Source organism: Thamnophis elegans, chromosome 3 (assembly GCF_009769535.1).
Source record: "Thamnophis elegans isolate rThaEle1 chromosome 3, rThaEle1.pri, whole genome shotgun sequence".
Lineage (NCBI taxonomy): Eukaryota > Metazoa > Chordata > Lepidosauria > Squamata > Colubridae > Thamnophis > Thamnophis elegans.
The window spans coordinates 6,391,686-6,412,539 of NC_045543.1; the positions used below are offsets into that span (position 1 = coordinate 6,391,686).

Here is a 20,854-nt window from a genome sequence, read left to right on the forward strand (position 1 = left end):
CTACATTTGTATGTACAATTGTGAGTATGTTAAATTGAACACTGGTGTTCCAAGTAACTATACATACCAACATTCTCCTTCACTTTGTGTACATATTCTTTACATTGTTTACCCAGTGACTGTTTTGAGTTCCCTTCAGTTCAGTCTCTTTCTTAGCTTTTGAATCTGTGACATTTGCAGCAAACCGTGATGGCACCAAAATAACAACATCTACCTAGTGATATCTTATTAATGTTGCCCTGTGTCCGATGTCCGATGAAAACCGTATTACTTGCATGATGAAGCAGTCCCATGTTTTCCATCGTTTTTCTGCTAGCTCTGTCAATGTCTATGATTCAAAGAATTTGAAGCAGATGTTTGTTTATTTACTTACAAGGCCTGGTTGATTGGGGGGGGGGCACTCCAATTAGATGCCTCTGAGACACATTCAGTTCTCCAATCTGGAATTAAAACACTACAAAATCCACTTTAAAAATAAATGATATCTTATAATAAACAATATCATAAAACTGGAAGGCATATTCAGTTCCTTCTTAAGATTAATAGGTGTAGCAAATTGGTCCCCATAGCTTGATGGAACAAATTTTTATTAATTTTTTTGTAAGCCAGGAGGCAATAGCAATAGCAATAGCAATAGCAATAGCAATAGCAGTTAAACTTATATACCGCTTCATAGGGCTTTCAGCCCTCTCTAAGTGGTTTACAGAGTCATCATATTGTCCCCAACAACAATCCGGGTCCTCATTTTACCCACCTTGGAAGGATGGAAGGCTGAGTCAACCCTGAGCCGGTGAGATTTGAACAGCTGAACTGCAGAACTGCAGTCAGCTGAAGTAGCCTGCAGTGCTGCATTTAACCACTGCGCCAACTCGGCAGGAGACTGTGCGAATATTGGGGTTGATACTGTTCTCATGCAGGGGGTCGGTAACCACTTCTGTGGTCTCTGAGGGTGGTAGTCTCTAAATGAGGAGATATATAAATATTTCATCCCCTTCAATGGGTGGACAGTTGTTATTGGGAAACTTTGGTTTTGCAGATGCCTAAGTCTAACCATGTAGCACTTTCAAGATGTCAGCCCTCATCTTGAATGGCACCCAAAACCAACTGGCAACCAGTGCAACTCTCAGAGTAGAAGTGATACGTGGGTGCCATGCAGAGGTGGGTTCCTACCAGTTCGCACCTATTCAGTAGAACCGGTTCGTCAAATCTACCGAACCGGTTAGAAGAGGTTCCACCAGTGGACCCGGAAAGCAGGCCATACCTACAGAAGAGGTCCCAAATTTTTTTTGATACCCACCACTGGTCCTTGGATATGATTATTCTACACTATCATGCTCATATTTATAAAACTGAGTGCCTCTGTGAAAGTTAATGATGACTACTGCGTTTGTGGTGCAATCAGAACATTGCGTGTGTTGAAGTTGTTTTAACGCAAACCAAAGATGCCTTTTAAAAAACAAGTTGACATCATATTCTTATGCATGCCAGTGCTGTGTGTCAGGTAGTTTAAGGTGGTTCTGACAAGTGTCATCGGCATCTTCATATCCGGTCACATGGGCGGCAAGCCACCCCCATCCGGTCACATGGGTGGCAAGCCACTCTCACAAAGGAGGCCACACCCACAGAGTAGGTTCGAACAATTTTTGAAACCCACCACTGGTGCCATGAAGTACACCCAAAACAGTTCAGGCTGCCGCATTCTGGACCACTTGTAACTTCTGAATGCTTTGGAGTTGTCCATTTGAGAGATAGCCAAGGGGGAAAAAAGTGTCTTGCCTTTTGGTGCTTTTCAAAGGTCCAGAAGGCAAGACAAGAAACAATGGTTGGGAACTAATCAAGGAGAGGACCAACCTGGAATTAACTTCCTAACCGTGAGGACAATTAACCAGTGGAACAGCTTCCCTTTAGAAGTTGTGGGTGCTCCATCACTTGAGGTTCTTAAGAAGAGACTGCACAGCCACCTCTGTGACACGGTATAGGGTCTCCTGCTCAAGCTGGACTAGAAGATCTCCAAGGTCCCTTCCAGCTCTGTTTTGATTGATTGATTGATTGATTGGATGAGCAACATCAGTAGCATTTCCCATTCCTAGCAGGGTTGCAAATACCACACAAGATGAAGTTGTGCAAAAGCTCTCTTGGCCACTGCTCCAAGAGCTGGGAATCTGAGAGGATCCCTTAGCTGAGAACCATTTAGTTCAGTGGAATGCAGCCCCTTTCAGTGCTAAATCTAGAATCCTTTAGAATCTGACTAGCATTAATAGGCCTTTAAAACTAGGAGTTGAAATATAATGTTCGCTGACTTAGACTTCTGGGGGTGGGAGGAATGGAGAACTGATACATTTCTGAACCTGTCTGAGGTTCAGGACAGTGTAGTCTCTGAAGAAGCTAGATCATCCACATGTGATCTGGAAGACTTGGAAGTAAGCATCCTTGGAGTAAGCAACTGCAAGCAACTTGGGAATAAGAATGCTGGGAGCCATAGCAATAGCAATAGCAGTTCGACTTATATACCGCTTTATAGGGCTTCCAGCCCTCTCTAAGCGGTTTACAGAGTCAGCATATCACCCCCACAGTCTGGGGTCCTCATTTTACCCACCTCGGAAGGATGGAAGGCTGAGTCAACTTTGAGCCAGTGAGATTTGAACCGCCGAACTGCAGTTAGCAGTCAGCTGAAGTGGCCTGCAGTACTGCACTCTAACCACTGTGCCACCTCGGCTCAATGGAAAAAAAAAATCATGCTCAGCCTGATGCAGAGCCTGTTTAAGAATACTAGGTTCCCTAAATTTCCACTTTTTAAAGCACATTTTGGAACATCACAATTTCATAAGTCACTTCCGGTCCCTGAAATCTCCGGAGCACTTAAAACGACCCTCTGAACAAACCGGAAGTGACTTCTGGTTTCCTTGGAGGGTCATTTGGACTGCTCTGAAGGCTTCAGGGAAGCTTCCTGAAGGTCCCTGAAGCCTTTGGAGGGCTCAAAACAACCCTCCGAGCAAACCGGAAGTCACTTCCGGTCCCTGAAACCTCCGGAGCAGTCAAAATGACTCTCCGAGCAAACCGGAAGTGACTTCCGCTTTGCTCGGAGGGCTTCCAGGGGGGCGGGGAGGCTGTTTTCACCCTCCCCAGGCTCCTATAAAGCCTCTGGAGCCTGGGGAGGGCGAAAAAAGTATGCAAAAAATGGGGTGAGGGAGCACCTATAGTGCACGCATGCGCACCTGGTGGATCACGCATTGCATTATGGGTGCGGCACTCCTGCACATGACCCCCCCTGCGCTCCCCCCACTTATGGCACGCGAGCCAAAAAAGATTCGCCATCCTTGGCCTATAGCATTTAAGACGGCATCATCACTTACTTTTTTTTTTACGTGTCATCTTCCAGTTTACTTAACTCATTCATCTTGCTTCTGTGGCCCAAACACAGACATTTAATTTTTTAAAATATATATAATAAAAATAGCAGTAAAGGAAGATTAAAAAATGTGAAATCAATAGTATACGAAATTTGCTGTAAGAACCAGGTGAAGCATTAGAAGAAACGTGACTGGAAATAATGGTCTTAAATAGCTTCCTGAATAAAGCTCATATTAATAGTTTTCTCACCTCTGCCTACCATCAATGATTAATGCCCCATTAATAGAAGTTTTTCTCAACCTGTGGGAGTCTTTTTTTCCCCCTTCCTTTTTTTCTTTCACAGCTAGAATTTCTCCCCCAATCCAAAAAGCTTCATTTTGACACTTAATCTCCATTCTTAAGAAGACTTATTAATTTCTCAGGGCAAAATTAAGCACCGTAATGGGAAAAGATCAAGAATATCTTCACACTGTGCGTAGGGCATATCATATGCTCGTGCAAATCATATACCCCCTTTAGTCAATTTTCTGCACTGCTGTTCCTATTAAAACTCATAGCCCGTAGCTCTACATAGTTGACCCTGATTGATCTTGAAAAAGCTGAGCAGATTTGGATAAGATTAAGAAATCTTGGAACTGCAGATTAAACTGGTAAATTTAAAAACGTCCTCAGAGGCAGCTGTAGTTGCAGATTTTTAAAGGAAAATAAGAGGCTTGATCTATTATTTGAAGGATATAATAGCAACTTTACATTGTGCTGGTCTTTTGGTTCCACCACAAAACCGCGCTCGACTAAACCGCGTCGCTGACGTCATCAACAGGGCGACAACAGCGCAGAGACAGAAGCATGCTGTAAACCCTAAACCTAAAATTAACCCCTAAACCTAAACCTAACTCCCCTAAACCTAATCCTAAACCTAACCCTAAACCTAACCCTTAACCTAACCCTAAACCTAACCCGTAACCTAACCCTAAACCTAATCCTAACCCTTAACCTAACCCTAACCCTAACCCTAACCCTAACCCTAACCCTAACCCTAACCCTAACCCTAACCCTAACCCTAACCCTAACCCTAACCCTAACCCTAACCCTTAACCTAACCCTAAACCTAACCCTAAACCTAACCCTTACCTTAAGTTGAATCGGCTTGCTTTCAAAGCGCTATTTAAAGCACCCTTCTTTCTCTGCGCTGGCTGTTGTTGCCCTGTTGATGACGTCAGCAACGTGGTTTAATTGGGCGCGGCTTAGTCGAGCGCGGTTTTGACGGGTCATGGGTCTTTTAACTATCTCAGTAAAGGTAGCAGTTGCTTGATCTTGTCAATCACAACAATAACATCTATTTTCTACTTAACCCTGGGTTCATAGGGACGTTAACATCTGTAAAATTGAAATGGCCATAAAGCAATAATGATGATTTAACAATGAAAATAATTTAAGATTGCAACATACTGAGATCCTATTATATGATCAAAATTCCTACTGTATTGATGAGTTACAAATATTCTCTGACCTTTAAATTATGCAAAGAAATCAATAATCAGTACAAGTAAAATATGATTTACTGCGCGTAGTGCTAAATTAGAATCGTGTGGCTTATTTCTGTGCATTTTGCACAATGTTCAGCTTTTCAGAGCATGGAGATGATAGATAGATAGATAGATAGATAGATAGATAGATAGATAGATAGATAGATAGATAGGTAGGTAGGTAGGTAGGTAGGTAGGTAGGTAGGTAGGTAGGTAGGTAGGTAGGTAGGTAGGTAGGTAGGTAGAGGTAGAGGTAGAGGTAGAGGTAGAGGTAGAGGTAGAGGTAGATATAGCTATAGATATAGATATAGATATAGATATAGATATAGATATAGATATATAAAATCTATTGGACAACTCGATACACAGGCTATAGACAAATCACTAATAGATGTACAGAAGTGAACAATCTTACTAATATGATTCCTCATGGTATGTTATATATCTAAAAATCAAAGTTGCACATCCAAAAATATTACTGCATGTATGAAATAGAATTCATTCATTCTTGGAATACAATAATTAAAAATAAAAAGGATTCTCTCTAGCCCAGAATCTCTTTTTCCTCAGTGGCCATTTTAAGAAGAGTCACAAAGCAGGATAGTTTCTACTTAGGAATGGGAGGCTGTTCATAAGTCCTTTTTCACAAGTCTAAACAAGCATTAAAACATACAAGCAGAAGGTGGGAAACGATAAGTTTATGGTATAGTATAAAGTAATCATTTCTTACCTTCTACCAATTTCTGGGGCCCTATTAAGTTGTGTACAGGTTTGTTTGAGTAGAGTCATATTTGTGCAAGGGGAAATTCCAGCCTTCCTATGTTTTCTAGATGTTTCTTATATTTTCTTTGCTTAAAGCAACTATTATTCACAGGTGTACTGCCTCCTTCCATTAGTTACTTTACTAATTTCACAATGTGTTCACAGAATAGACCTTTTAAGATTGCTATTTACTGACATAATCTAGCCCAATCATTTCATCTGTTTTATATAAGCATATTTCTCTTAGATACTGGTCTTACATACATACTCATATCATGTTGCACGGTTGAATTGGTAATGCTTGTCACTTTACTTAAGAGGGGGAGAAAATGGGAAATTAAACATATCAACTGATAAATGCAGTCTGAGTGGCATGGTGGCCTAGAGGTGGAGCTCTCGTCTCACGATCTGGAGGCTATGAGTTCAATCCTAGGTAGCAGCAGACATTTCTCTCCTTCTGGGCTCAGTGAGTAGTTGTCTGCTGCAAACTCCACATAGGCATCAGGAAGGGCATCCTTCCAGTAAACTCAGTCCCAGTCAGTCACCTTGACTTTACCCCGAAGCAAGGGATTGCAGCAGTGGTGGGTTACAGACGGTACGCCCCGGTACAGGCGTACCGGTGCCTGCCCGGAGTACCGGGTACCATTCCGGTACGGTGTTCCGGAGGGCCTGCCCGCCCATCCGAGCTACTTACCTGTATTTGAGTTCTTTGGCGCTTACGCACACGGAGCGCACAACGCCTGCGTGATGCTCCGCCGAGCAGCTGGAGCATCACAGAGGCGTTGCAAGAGGTAAGGGTGCATGTGCACGCTGTGCATGTGTGCGCACGTTCACGTGGTGGAATTGCAACGGGATCCGGAACACACCACTGGATTGCATGGTTATTAAAAGAAACCCAATAAATACAGTCCAAATTTTGAAATAGTTCTCCAAACGATACTTAAGTTTGTTTACATATGCGGAGAAGTGAACCCTTCGCGTTATTGTGTAATTACTTCCCCAGTGTTGAACTATCTGGTTTTTAGATCATAAGATCATAGTTGTAATGTCTTCTATTGTTGCCAGGGCGGCCTCTGTTCAATTCCTAGGAAAGAAAACTCTTGACTCCATAGGTTCAGAGAAAAGGTACTTTTACTAAGAATGAACTGAAGGCAGCAAAAGTCAAGCAAAGTCTGAAGGAAATGTGCATGGAAAAGACAAATTGAAAATTACCCCAGAGCCAGCACTCCCCAGTAGCCAGGCAGATAGAGTCCAATCATCAGCCAGGTGCTCCGCACTGTCCTCCTGCATGCTGTTCCCAGGACAGTTGGCCTTGAAGATGTTAAACCTCTCTGAGTCCAAGCCTCCCCATTGGTTCCCAGCAATTCCACTCTCATTCCACCTGCATGTTTCCCCTCACAAATGTCCATTGCTTCCTTACTTCCCATTTCCATGGCAGTTGGCTTGATGTTGATGCAAATTGGTCCAGAATGCGGCTGCGCGGGTTGTCATGGGGACACCCAGGTACTCCCATGTTACACCCTTTTAGGCAACCTGCACTGGTTGCTGGTTGTCTTCTGGGTGCAATTCAAGGTACTAATTATGACCTTTAAAGCGCTCCATGGCTTAGGCCCAGGGTACCTGCGAGACCACCTACTGCCACCGGTAGCCTCCCAGCGTCCAGTGCGATCCCACAGAGTTGGCCTCCTCAGGGTGCCGTCAGCCAGACAGTGTCGGCTAGCCACCCCCAGGGGGAGAGCCTTCTCTGTGGGAGCACCTTCCCTCTGGAATGAGCTGCCCCCGGAGCTTCGTATAGTCCCCGACCTCCAGTCCTTCCAATGCGCCCTAAAAAGCTGGCTTTTCCAGCAAGCCAGCCTGGCCTGAACAAAACAAATCAAATTATTGATTACTGTTAATTTTAATTCTTTAAAAAAAATGTGTCAATTTTAATTGGGTTTGGGATATCCTGTTTAATTTTTTCTTAACTTTTGTATTATATGTTTCTTTTAATGTTGTACACCGCCCTGAGTCCTAGGGAGAAGGGCGGCATATAAATCGAATAAACCTAAACCTAAACCTGAACCAAATTGTTTTCCTGTTCACTTCAGAAGAGCATAAGTCCCAAAAGGAAGACTCTCTTGTAGTGCCTGGCAGTATCATAGGAACCCAATATTTTCCACAAAACTCAGCAGGGCAGTGAAATAATAAAAGAGCCTGGGCACAGGTGGAGTACATCTAAAACTAAAAGCCTTATTTGGATCTTTGGCCCTGCCTTGAAAAGTCACAGCACTAAGAGGAATCATAGCACCTCAGATGTGGTCTGCCAGAATTGGCTAAATAAAATTAACAGACTACTCAATCTTTGGTCAGGGTTCACGTGGGCTGGTTTTGAACTGATGACCTCGAGGTGAAAGGCCTTTATCAATTCGGACTACAAATATTGATTTCTAGCCATCTCGAGGTCTCAGCCATATGACAGAGATAAATTGAAGCACCTTCTGGTTGGTTTGGCTTCGGTGACCTCTGGTTTAACTACAATGCACATGGAAAATCTTGTTATTCAATTTGTTTACAAGATGAAGCTAGGTCCAGATGCTTGTGTATAACTGCGCGTGACGTACAATTCACATTTACTGAATTGCTTGAAAATGTCATGCCAGTACAATTTGACTGTATGATAACTTTAGAAAGCCTCTCCTAAATATGGGAAATGGGGGGCGCTATTATTTGGAAGCATTTTTATTCCACATGCCAGTTTGCAAAATAAAAATTCAACTGAGAGGGATAAAAAACTTTGTGCCCTTATAGGAATTTTGGAAATGTAGCAGCATAATTCCACTTAGTTCTGCTTTTCAAGGATTCTTTTAGGTCAGCAGTTTTCAACCTATGGGTCGCGACCCCTTTGGGGGTCAAATGACCTTTTCCCAGGGGTCGCTGAGGAACCTCCCGCGGAGAGGCTGGCGAGAGGCCGGCCCGAAGGGAAGAAGTGGCTCGGGTTCCCATGTGGCAGAAGGGGAGGAGCCAGAAGACTGACGGGCTACCCAGCAGGCCAGTCCAGCCGGCCTCCCATGTGGGTGTTTTTCAGTGACTGTTCTTGCCCAGGAGCTCCTACAGGGTGCATGCCTTCACCGGGGTTGAGCTGCATCAAAGACGGAGGCTTGGGCAACGAGAAGGGCAATGGCTAAGGAGAAGCTGAGTCTCCACCTGACATCGCTTCCCCCCCTCCCCCCCGGCCCCTCCGCTGAGCTGGCTCTGCTTGGTTCCGCCAGGATCCAAGGGGGAGACCATTACCTGGAAACCAAACAGAGAAGAAGGGAAGGGAGAATGGACTGGACTGGGGACATGGGAGGGGGAGGAGGGGGTTACTGGTTAGAAGTCTGCGAGGTGGGATCACCACGCACGTGGCCGGAGGAGGAAAGAACAAAATCTTGCACCGGTAGGGGAGGGGCTTCTGCTGCTCCTCTCGCCGAAGGTGGCTGAGCACCCAAGATCAAAGTTTGTGTGTGTATGTGTGTTGGGGGAAAGTAGGAGCTGGAATGGAGGCGAGGAGGGGGTAATGAGAGACGCGCGCAGCGCAGAGGACGCTGGGAAAGCAGCTCACTCCAAGTGATGGAGGTTGATGGGCAGAGCTTTGGAAGCCAAGAAGTACCATTTCTGGGGCGTAAAACAAGGCGGGGAAAATAAAATAAAGGAACGTGGGATGCGCGTACGTTGAGATTCCCTATTAAGACTGTTACCCATGCTACAGTGTAGACATGCGGCTCTTTGGCCCCTCTCCTGTGGCTCCCTGCTGACCCAATCTCCGCCCTGAGAAGGCACAAGCCTCTTGCCTGCTTTTGCGATTCCGCATCCTTTGCAGGCAACTTAGTGTCGGGAAGAGCTCCAGCCCTTTTCTTGTGCTGATCTCTTGCGCGTGTGCGCGCAAGCAAAATAGGACCAGGATCAAGGCAGAGGGGACAACAACTCTCTTCCCGCTGTCGCCACTGAGCAATGAGGTGAGTAACTGGGTACACAGCGCAGGGGAGCCACGTTGCGCGGTAGACTCCTCATCACCAGACTCAGGTCAGCGCGAGCCGTGGTCCCCTTCGTGTTGGCTTAGGAAGGAGGGGAATGGGGAGCAGCAGCTGGTTGGGTGCAGGGAGGGAAGAGCTCCAGTTCTCCTGCGCTACACAGGACTCTCCTTGCGCAGGGCTCTGGAACACTTTCCTCTCTGCATCCAGAGACAGTTGCTCCACCTCTTTCCTGAGTCAACACTAAGGGGACCACGGCTGGTGCTGACCTGAGTCTGGTGCTGAGGAGTCTCCTGCACAGCGTGGCTCTCCTGTGCAGCGCAGCCAGCTACTCACTTCTCAGTGGCAGCAGCGGAAGGAGTTGCTGTCCCCGCCACCGTGATCCCGGCCCAGGAGGGCATTTTGCTGGCATGCGCAAGAAAGAGATGAAAGAGAAAAGGGGAGGGAGGGAGAGAGAGAGAGTGAAATGAGAGAGCTGGAAGGAGAGAATGGGGAAGAGGGAAAATAGAGGGAAACAAATTAGAGGGAGAAGGGGGAGAGGGAGAAAGAAATGAAAGAGAGCTGAAGGGAGAGAATGAGAGAGAGGGAAAAGAGAGAACAATAGCAATAGCAATAGCAGTTAGACGTATATACCGCTTCATAGGGCTTTCAGCCCTCTCTAAGCAGTTTACAGAGTCAGCATATCGCCCCCACAGTCTGAGTCCTCATTTTACCCACCTCGGAAGGATGGAAGGCTGAGTCAACCTTGAGCCGGTGAGATTAGAACCGCTGAACTGCAGATAACAGTCAGCTGAAGTGGCCTGCAGTACTGCACCCTAACCACTGCACCACCTCGGCTCTCTCAAATCAGGGGGAAAGAAAGGAAGAGAAAAGAAAGGAAGGAAGAAAGAAACTAACTTTCTCAGACTTATGACGAAAGCAATGGCAAGCTAGATCTCTTGCCAAGAAAACTGCAGTTTGCCAGAAGGCACAAATTGGAAGTAAGTCTGATTTTTTAAAAAGAAAATAACAGAGATGGCAAAAAAAAAAATGCATCTGAAAATAAGATTATCTATAATTTTAGATAACATATTATATTGTCAAACTCAAAAGAAATCAAAATATATATCCTATTGCTGTTAGTACAATCTTGCCAGCTTCTATCAACTTAGAGTTCACTATGAAAAGATTACAGAGAAGCAATTTCCTACAATTAATAACTTTATTTTGGATTTGCTATGGTATTCAATGAGAAAGAAAGAAAAAGAAAGAGGGAAAGGGAAGGAAAGAAAGAAAGGAAGGAAGAAGAGAAAAGGAGAGGAAAAATAGAGAAAATCAGAAATGAGAGGGAGGGGGAGAGAAGAGAGAGAGACCCTATTCCAGTGGTGGGATTCAGCCAGTTCGTACCTATTCGGGAGAACCGGTTGGTAACTTTCTAAGTAGTCGAGGTGGCACAGTGGTTAGAGGTACAGTACTGCAGGCCACTTCAGCTGACTGTGATCTGCAATTCAGCAGTTCTAATCTCATCGGCTCAAGGTTGACTCAGCCTTCCATCCTTCCGAGGTGGGTGAAATGAGGACCCAGACTGTGGGGGCAATATGCTGACTCTGTAAACCGCTTAGAGAGGGCTGAAAGCCCTATGAAGCGGTATATAAGTCTAACTGCTATTGCTATTGCTATAGTTCAGAGAACCAGTTGTTGGAAGAAATCTCCTTTTGGTTTTTTCCACTTTACAGGGCTAATCCTGTAAGGAAGGCAGGAAGGAAACATTCTGGTGTTGTTTCTAGCCTAATCTTTATTGCCCTGCTTACAGAAACTGCCTCTCCGGTTAACCCTTATTACATTGTAACAGCTAAGGTGAAGCGCCCATCGACCTGAGTGACATTGACTTGACCACGCCCACATGATCACCTGACCACCAAGCCCCACCTACCTGGATGGTCATTAGGGCAGCGAACCGGTTGTTAAATTATTTGAATCCCACCACTGCCCTATTCCTACAAAAAACACCGAGCCATGAAACCTGGGTAGGCATATCTTGGTGGGGGGTGGATGTCATGTGACTGGGTGGGAGTGATGTTGAGTTGGCCACACCCGCCCAGGTTTTGTGGCTCCTGGTGTTTTGTTTTCTGTGGGAAACGGATCCAAATTGCTCTTTGAGTGTTTAAGTTTGCCGACCACTGTGCTACCCCACGCTTCAAGACAAAAATGCATTTATTTGCAATTAGAAATAAATATTTCACAATATATAATTAAGGTTGCTTTTGTGATTCATCACTATGGTTTAATTATGTTCAACTTATAACAATAAAAATACATTCCTGCTTATCAGAGATTTACATTATGATTCATAATAGTAGCAAAATTACAGTTACATAGGAATGAGAATAATTTTATGGTTGGGGGTCACCACAACATGAGGAACTGTATTAAAGGGTCACGGCACTGGGAAGGTTGAGAACCACTGCTTTAGGTGAAATTTTATAGGCTTTTGCATTTGTTCTCATTAATTAATAAACAAACAAACTAGGTTCTTTGTGACATTACCTGACTGCCAGCCAGTTTTAGCTTGATTCATAGCCTGTCCCCTTGTACAAACTTGCTTTCAAAATCTCTGAGCTTGTATTATAGGCGGTAAACACCTGTAGTTGAACATAGAATCTATTTATCATGGAAATTATTTTAAATTGCTCCTGAACTCTGTTTAGTAGATGCATATAGAGTACAGCTGGCAAGAAATTTATATTTAGTTTTTGGCTGCAATTGGATGTCTTAGAATGTAAAAAAATTCAAATAAGTTAATTTCAAATCCAAGTATTTAAAAAAAACTCTTTCAGTTGTTTTATTTAATAGTTTCTCTTATAGCAGGTCTAATGCTCAACCCACAAGATTATTTTTTATTTTTATTTTTGTAAACTGGTGGCATTAGAGCCTGTTCTTAGTATGGAAGAAAATACATTGCTATTTTTCTGGAGCAGCTGTAATTTGGCTGTGTGCCAAAGTCTAATAAGGGATAATTCTCAAATTATCTAGGTCATAAACATCTAAAAAGTGTAATCAAACTTGTAGCTGTTCTTTGATACTAATTTCTTTCTTTTGTCCCCCTTATTCCCATTATCGATTGCTGCCAGCTAGCCATCTGAGAGATATGGTGTTTCCACCTAAGTTTTCATTAAAATCTAAATGAAAGAAATAAAATAGGTATTAAAGACATGTTTTTTTTTAAATTTTGAAAAATCTGGTGTCTGTGTATGTCTCCTCTTCTGCTCAGAGCTAATGTTCCTTTTGTTAAGGCCATTCCACGCAGACTGAAGCACATTGTATGGACCATTTGATTTATCTTACCTCATCTTTGTTACTGTTTATTTCGGCAGGTTTCTCTGGAAACTGCGTTGGCTGTGGCAAGAAAGGATTCTGCTACTTTACTGAGTTCTCTAATCATATCAATCTAAAGCTGACATCTCAGCCCAAGAAACAGAAACACTTAAAGTACTATCTGGTCAGGAATGCACAGGGCACGCTTACCAAAGGCTCTGCAATCTGCTGGAAGGGGGCAGGTGAGATGATGTAGCTGTCCTTTTAAAAGTTCTGGAATATCTCTGGAAAGTTTAGAAGTTAATGACACAGAACTCCTTAGAAATAAATCTAAGATGCCAAAGACCATTGACATTTTGTTAAAAGCCCAATAAAACACTTCTAAAAAGTGTAAGTATCTAGTAGAAAGTTTCCTTTTTAAAAGGGCCTTAATAGATAGCTGGGAAAGCATAAACACCTATAAACTCCCTGTATACCTTCAATTATAAGGCTAAGCCACAATGTATGAGCCGATATACTTCTCCCATTCAGTCTTCCCAGAGGAGACAAGATTGGGCAAAATCTTTTATTGATACGAAGACGAATTATATGAAATGAATGGTTTGAATGACATTTCTCGGGAATGAATAAATAATTCATGAGTTCCTCCTTTGAAGCAATAAATGTAGGCGTGTCTGCTTGCGTTGACATGTAAAATTAATTTTCCGTGGAAAAGCTTTGCAAAAACAAAACGAGCAGTTCTCATTGGATAACGGGCATCTTGTTTTGTTTTTTTTTTAGAATTCCGAAACCGACACTCCTCCTCAAACACTTCTTCCCATACGTTGCTTCAGCCTGCAGAGAATACAGGCTCTTCAGCAACTGTCACGAACGAACCATTTCTAGCAGCGCATCCAGTCGGTCAAGCTGGAATTCATCAAACAAGTAAGTATTCAGGTTTTTTTTCCCTCAGATGTCCCAATCTGGATTCTCCCTTTGCTAGATATGTCAAATCAACTTGGGTGGATTGAAACAATAGCATGGGTTTAGCATTTGGTATGAAACTAAAGAGAGACCACCTCCTGCCAATTACCTCCCATAGACCCATCAGATCGCACAGACTAGGCCTTCTCCGAATCCCATCTGCCAGCCAATGTCGGCTGGCGACTCCCCGGGGGAGAGCCTTCTCTGTTGCAGCTCCAGCCCTCTGGAACGAGCTCTCCGTGGAGATCCGGACCCTTACCACTCTCCCGGCCTTCCGCAAAGCCACTAAGATCTGGCTGCTCCGGCAGGCTGGGGGGGCTGTTGAAATAGCTAGCCCCACTGTAACTATGAATGTTGTGTATTTTAAATTGTTGTTTGTCTATTTGTCTATTTATCCCCTTCCTTAGTTTATTGTAAGCCGCCCGGAGTCCTTTGGGAGTGGGCGGCATACAAGACCAATAAATACAAATATAAATACAATAAATCGCTTGGGGCAATACATTGCTGATTGAATAAATCTGACCCTGAGTTAATCCATTTTGTCAGCTTTGCAAAAACATATTAAATCGTAAAACAATCAAACTGGCTAGATTTGCAGTTTGCAGTTTAAACAAGGGCAGAAATGAATAAATAAATCTAATCAAGATTAACCAAGGCTAGTGTACTGTGCATATGCAGTTGGTGGTTCTTTAACTTAACCTAATTTAACATGTTATCTGAACATAGACTACAAGAGGTTAAGAGCAGAGCTGGCTGGAGAATTCTGGGAGTTGAAGTCCACAAGTCTTAAAGTTGCCAAGTTTGGGAACCACTGGTTAAGGGGGTCAAACACCTGTGATGCACCACGGATGCATAATTCGGATTTCTGCTTCAGATAGTACTGACTGCCAAGAATAGCCTGATATGCAGTGGTTTCTTTGAAATGTGAAATATAGTTCCACTTTCAATAATTCTTTGACAGTTGGAAAGCAATCGTTGCTCTCTTTGGTCTTACAATATGGACAAAGTTAGAGAGTTGAGTTAACTTAGTTCTAGGTCAAGTGTGCTATATTTGAAACTGCTTTAAAGCCGGGCTTTTAACATGCGTATAAGTAAGGAAATGCTGTGACTTAGTCTTTAAATCACCTCATAGCTTTATCTGACAGGAAGAAAAAGCCAAGTTTCGCCAAGACTTTATATTAGAGAGATGGGGATTCTAAATGAAAAAAGAATTTTGTTCATTTTTTAAAAATCTGGAAAAAAATCTTGGCTAGTGGATTCTTTGATTTGAAGAATGATAATGGTGGTTGAGTAACAGCTCTATAATTTCATATCCTGGAAAGCTGGTTGGGTGATTTGGGGCCAGTCATTCTCTCTCAGCCCAACCCATTTCACAGGTGGTTGTTGTGGGGGGGGGGAAATAAGAGGGGGAAGGAATTTTGGGTGTTTTGGCCACCTTGAGTTATTTGTAAAAATAATAAAGGAGAGAAATAATAAATCAATTTAAAAATAAGTCCCACAGCTTCCACCAATGCTAAGTCTCTCTGTATCTGCACCGTGAATTGCCAATTGCAGGACTGCTACTGTGTTTTCCCGAAAATAAGACAGCGTCATATTTTCTTTTGATCCCTGAGATAAGAGCTTGGCCTTATTTTCGGGAGGTCTTATTATTTTTGAGGTGCAGGAGGCGGTGAGCGTGGTCACCTCATGGCTGCTTCTGTGTTGCAATAATTTCAGGGAGGGCTTATTTTCGGGGAGAGCTTATTTTAACGCATGCGCTCAAAAGCCCGATTGGGCTTATTATCCCGTGAGGTCTTATTTTCAGGGAAACAGGGTAGCTAAGAATTCTGGAAATGACAATCCCAGGTTGCCAGGTTAGAAAAGGTGTTATAAAATTTACATGGCAGTGGTTGATAAAGGCCACTTGGTTACTGGCCTAACAATGGGAATAATTATGGTGAAAACACTGCATGCCTTTCCGCTGCATTCATTCTGGTTGATGGGGCCTTTTCTAGATAGCTTATTCTTAAAAATAACATTTTAAGTATTTATCCAGTCTTCAGAAAAGTCTCCTGCCCTAGTAGAAGGTGCTTTCTTAGGGAGCCAAATTAATCCTTGTTCATTCAGAAGTAAGCCTCATAAAATTCAGTGTGACCCTCTCACCAAGTATTGGATAGAAGTGCAAGCCAAACTTTGATTGTGCTAAATATCAAAATATGATATTTAGACTTCATTATACCGATTGTGTTAAGTTTAGAGAGTGGATTAAGTAAAATAACACTTTTCCTGTTTAGTAGGGTTTTTTCTTTTTGAGAAATTTACAAATGTGGGAAAGTGCATGGAACACTTGTTTATTTATAAAAAGCGTATGATATTAAAATACGAAATAATCTGCTTCACTGTGGAATTAATGTTCAGTACTAAATGCAATAAAAACAGCATAGAACAGAAGTGGAAACATCTGTGAGAATAAATTGGTTGCTTAGTGAATGATTAACATTGGACAGAGAATGAGCAATGAACGTAGGATGTGCTCTTGGTTGTTTAATGTATTTACTAATAAAAAGTGGTGTTGTTAAAAATTTTATTGACTGGGTAAATGAATGTTTATGTACCTTTGCAGGCAAATGCTGCATGCGTTGTCTGAGAAACCTAATGGTTTTCAGTGAAATAAAATTGTGTAATGCTGGAAGGAGCATGAATCTGAATCTGAGTAAACAAAAAAATAAGTTAAATGCAGCATGAATGGATTATTAAGATGTGTTTTAAAACAAAAACAAAGGATAAGGAGTGAAGCTTGGATTGAATTCAAAAGTGAATCATTAACTTGGAAGAAACACATTAAGTGATAGAATGTATGAAGATGGAAAAAGAAAATAAATATGGAGGAAGGATGAAAGGGCTGAGAAGGAAAATCTGGGAAAAAATTAGTGAATCGTCCCTCATAAAAGAGAGATATGAGAAAATTAAAGAACGAGAGACAATATTTGAACCATGTACCAAACTGATGGAAACTAGAATACTTTTTGAAGCTAGAGAAATATAGAAATATAGTCAGGTACGATGAATAGTGCAGTATAGATTTAGCTACATTTTTCTTCCCTTTCTCTTATTTCACATTTTTAATTCTGTGGCTGACTGTTTCTCACATCTGTGATTTATATAATATTTTTTCCCTAAAAGGGAATATGGCAAGTAATTATAATGGAAAAAAAACCCTGAAGTTAGATATTAAAGATGGCTAAAATTAACCAAACTAACACTTACTCTTACAAAATAAAATAATTCCCCATCTGTGGTTGTGGCCATTTTTAAAAATTTTTTCTCAGTTTTATTGTAATTTCTTTGATTGTTGTGAGCCTCCCAGAGTTGTGGGGAGTCATCTGGCATAAAGGTTTAATAAAATATTATTATTAACTAGCGGATTGTTATTGCTAACAAGAAGGAAGATCTTATCTTTTGCTACTTTTCTGAGTTGGCTGAAGCAATAAACATTTCTAAAAGCTCTAAAACGTAAAGGTGAAAGTGCCATACATTATGTTGAAGGCTTAGTTATGTACTCAAGTTCATTAGCTATATGGATATATAATACTGGCTTTCTCAGCCAGCTCACATTTCTTAGATGTCCCTAGTTTATAATCTGGAATTCTGAATATCTATTTAACAGATACAACTCTAGTGAATTGAGTACAAATGCACCATTGCATATTTTAAAAGGTATGTTAAACACATGTTCCATCCATTCAGCTGTATAACTTGATGGGGTGTATGACAACTCACCACAGACAGTTCACCGCAGCCAACTTGCCATGGCCAACTCAACTCAACTCAACTCGCCACAGGACAATTCAATGAGGAATCGGTTCCTTTTTTTCCCCCAATATTTTTTTTTTATTTTCTGTTACAAATTTTTACAAAGTGTTGCCTGGTTCCCCCCCCCCCTTTTTATATTCTCTCTTATACATAATTTGTTTTACATTACATTACCATTCCAATTGCAGCCCATTACTTTCTTCCCAGGTTTCCACCTTAAATTTAGATTTTTCTTAACACATAGGCAATATCATTTTTCACCCTTTCAGGAAAAAAAATACCAAGTTTATTATTTCATTTTTCATTTGTTAGTCTAATTTCTATAGGTAGCATATATTATCACATTCAATTTTACTATAACAAGCATTTTACTTAATTGGTTATCCACAATTAACAATGTTGTTTTTTTTAACTGTATATCATAAGCAGTATTAGCATATTTCATTTTCTACTAATACATCTCAAAATAAAGTCAAACAATAGGAAATGGCCGTACACGCCTTAGAAAATCTTCCACTTCGAGTTTGTCTGCTATACTTTGTTTCCAGATGTCGTAGTACCTTCTTTCTTCTAGTAGATAACTTTTACAATGCCACAGACAGTCAAATCAATAAATAGTAGAAGTTTTCAAGAGCCAAAAGTTCCAAATCCAATCAGTAAAGCTTTTTCTGTTTTCTCTGTGTTTTTTCCTTTTTTAAAAAATGTTCCAGTTCCAATTATATTAGCCACAATTTTCTTGGGCAGTCCCCATTTTCCCCCCTTTCTTTTCCTCAAAATACGAGCTACGCTGCTCCGTTAGCTGACCCATGTATACTTCCTGTAACTTCCTGTAACTCAAGGGCAAACCTTGAGGGGTGTTTCCAAAACTAAGAGATGGCTTTAGCTGAAAGTGATAAACTATATAAGGACGTTCCTGAATTTCATTCAATGTTCAGGCCATTTATTCTTTGCTATGAACCTGTGCAAATAAACTATTCCTTCCCTGAAGAGCTGGCTTGCGTGTCCCACAGCTAAGTGAATCTTCTGGCGAGTTGACCACAGCAAATTGGCCACAGTGAGATGGCTGTGGTGAGTTCTCCCTTTCTGACTGATGTATGAAAAAGCACCACACTGCTGACTGTTTTCTTTCCTTCACATTGATACAGCTCCTGACCACCTCCCATCAGCTGCTTGCCATCCAGCCTACATTGGGAAAGACTCTTCCTATCAACACTCGCTAAAAGGCAATTTACCTTCTATGACAAAACCACCCGCATTAGGTATCTTATTTTGTTTGTGCAATAACATGCTTATGATGGAATTTAGCCTTGCTGTTGAAAGAGGAAAATCTATTTCTTCACCAGGGTTTTTTTCACCAGGAGACAAATACCAGTGGACTTAGTATATAAGTACTGTATATATGTGGCTCAGTGGCTAAGACGCTGAGCTTGTTGATCAGAAAGGTCGGCGGTTTGAATCCCAAGCGCCATAACATAACAGAGTGAGCTCCCATTACTTGTCCCAGCTTCTGCCAACCCAGCAGTTCGAAAGCATGCTAAAATGCAAATAGAAAAACAGGAACACCTTTGGTGGGAAGGTAACAGCTTTCTCTGAGCCTTTGGCATTTAGTCATGCCGGCCACATGACCACAGAAACGTCTTCGGTTTTGAAATGGAGATGAGCACCGCCCCCTAGAGTCGGAAATGACTAGCACATACTGTATGTATGAAGGGAACCTTCACCTTACTGGATATAAAAATGATTCTGCTAGCCAGTGGTGGGATTCAAATAATTTAACAACCGGTTCTCTACCCTAATGACCAGCTGGGTAGGTGGGGCTCGGTGGTGATGTGACTGGGTGGGCGTGGCCAACTCAACATCACTCAGGTTGATGGGGGCTTCGCCTTAGCTGTTACAATGTAATTAGGGTTAACCAGAGAGGCAGTTTCTGTAAACAGGGAAATTGAGATTAGGCTAGAAACAATACCAGAATGTTTCCTTCCTGCCTTCCTTACGGGATTAGCCCTGAAAAGTGGGGAAAAAAAACAAAAGGAGATTTCTTCCAACAACCGGTTCTACGAACTGCTTGGAAAGTTAACAACCGGTTCTCCCGAATAGGTGCGAACTGGCTGAATCCCACCACTGCTGCCATCTGTTTTCAAGCACAGTTCAAAGGAAGTCTATTCAAATGTTAAACGCAAATATCAGAACTGCTCACCGGATATTCATGTTGGCAGTAGGGGGATTTGCAGTAGGAGTTAATATCATGTAACTAACTCAGAAGTTTCTAAAAACTTGCTACTCAACTGTTAAAACAATTCTCACTGCCTTTGATTTTTTCTTTTTCTTTTGGGAGGTGGTAGGAAGGAAGGCGATTCACTTCTAATTCTAACCTACACTCCTGGGATTTCCTGTCTTCCAAACCCAGTAGATCCAACAAAAAAATAAAAGTTCTAGCCAAATTAGGACAATACACCGCAGGGCCATTTTTACCAGAAACTTCTATTTCATTGCCTTGCCTGGTTAGTCGTATATGCCAACAAAACTTTGGTTTACTTGAAAACTCTTCTCAGAGCAATTTCTCTTGAGCAAAAGATTTTATGGAAACTTGTTGCTTCTAAAATATCATGTGAACTTTTCTCTGTGAATTTGCTAGAGAAAGGCAAATAAAGTATTAGATGAATTACAATCTACCGGTAAATAGTGTATGCTGCCCTCATGAGGAAAAGTTGTGAAAATAATATGATACAATCACTGCACAGAATTTTAACATCTAATCTATGTTTGTAAATGGTCTTTTTCTCTCTAGTGTTTAAACCGTATAAAATTGCTTAATAGTCTGTTGCATTGGTATTGCTTTTGTCTTTAATGTACCATTGGTGTTTTTTTTTAAATACACTCTCTTGTGCAAATTTGTGCAAAATTGACATGCAAATTTTCAGGTATGTGCTTTCACCAAGGAAACAAAGAAGTAGTTTTGGTATTCTTATTGTTATTCTAGGGACTTTAACAAACCCAGGACCTCCAAAGAAACGCCACAAAGGATGGTCACCAGAGTCTCCCTCCTCCAACGAAGCCTGGAATATGCAGTCCAACTCACAAATCCCAATTAGAAATAAAAATGGTAATCAAAGACATATATTTTAGGGTTAAGATTCTACTGCATAGATTCTTATTGGATGCCTGCTTGAAAGTTAG

The 20,854-nt window shown here is 41.8% G+C and overlaps 1 protein-coding gene across 1 annotated transcript in view; it reads left to right on the top strand.

Annotated features, from left to right (window-relative positions):
* Positions 1-20,854, top strand: part of GREB1 (growth regulating estrogen receptor binding 1) — an 88,786-nt gene that overhangs the window by 12,672 nt on the left and 55,260 nt on the right. Inside the window, exons 4-7 of the mRNA XM_032214176.1 lie at positions 12,982-13,164; positions 13,703-13,846; positions 18,823-18,936; positions 20,658-20,780. Coding sequence (XP_032070067.1) covers positions 12,982-13,164; positions 13,703-13,846; positions 18,823-18,936; positions 20,658-20,780 — 564 coding nt within the window. The remainder of the gene's footprint in view (positions 1-12,981; positions 13,165-13,702; positions 13,847-18,822; positions 18,937-20,657; positions 20,781-20,854) is intronic.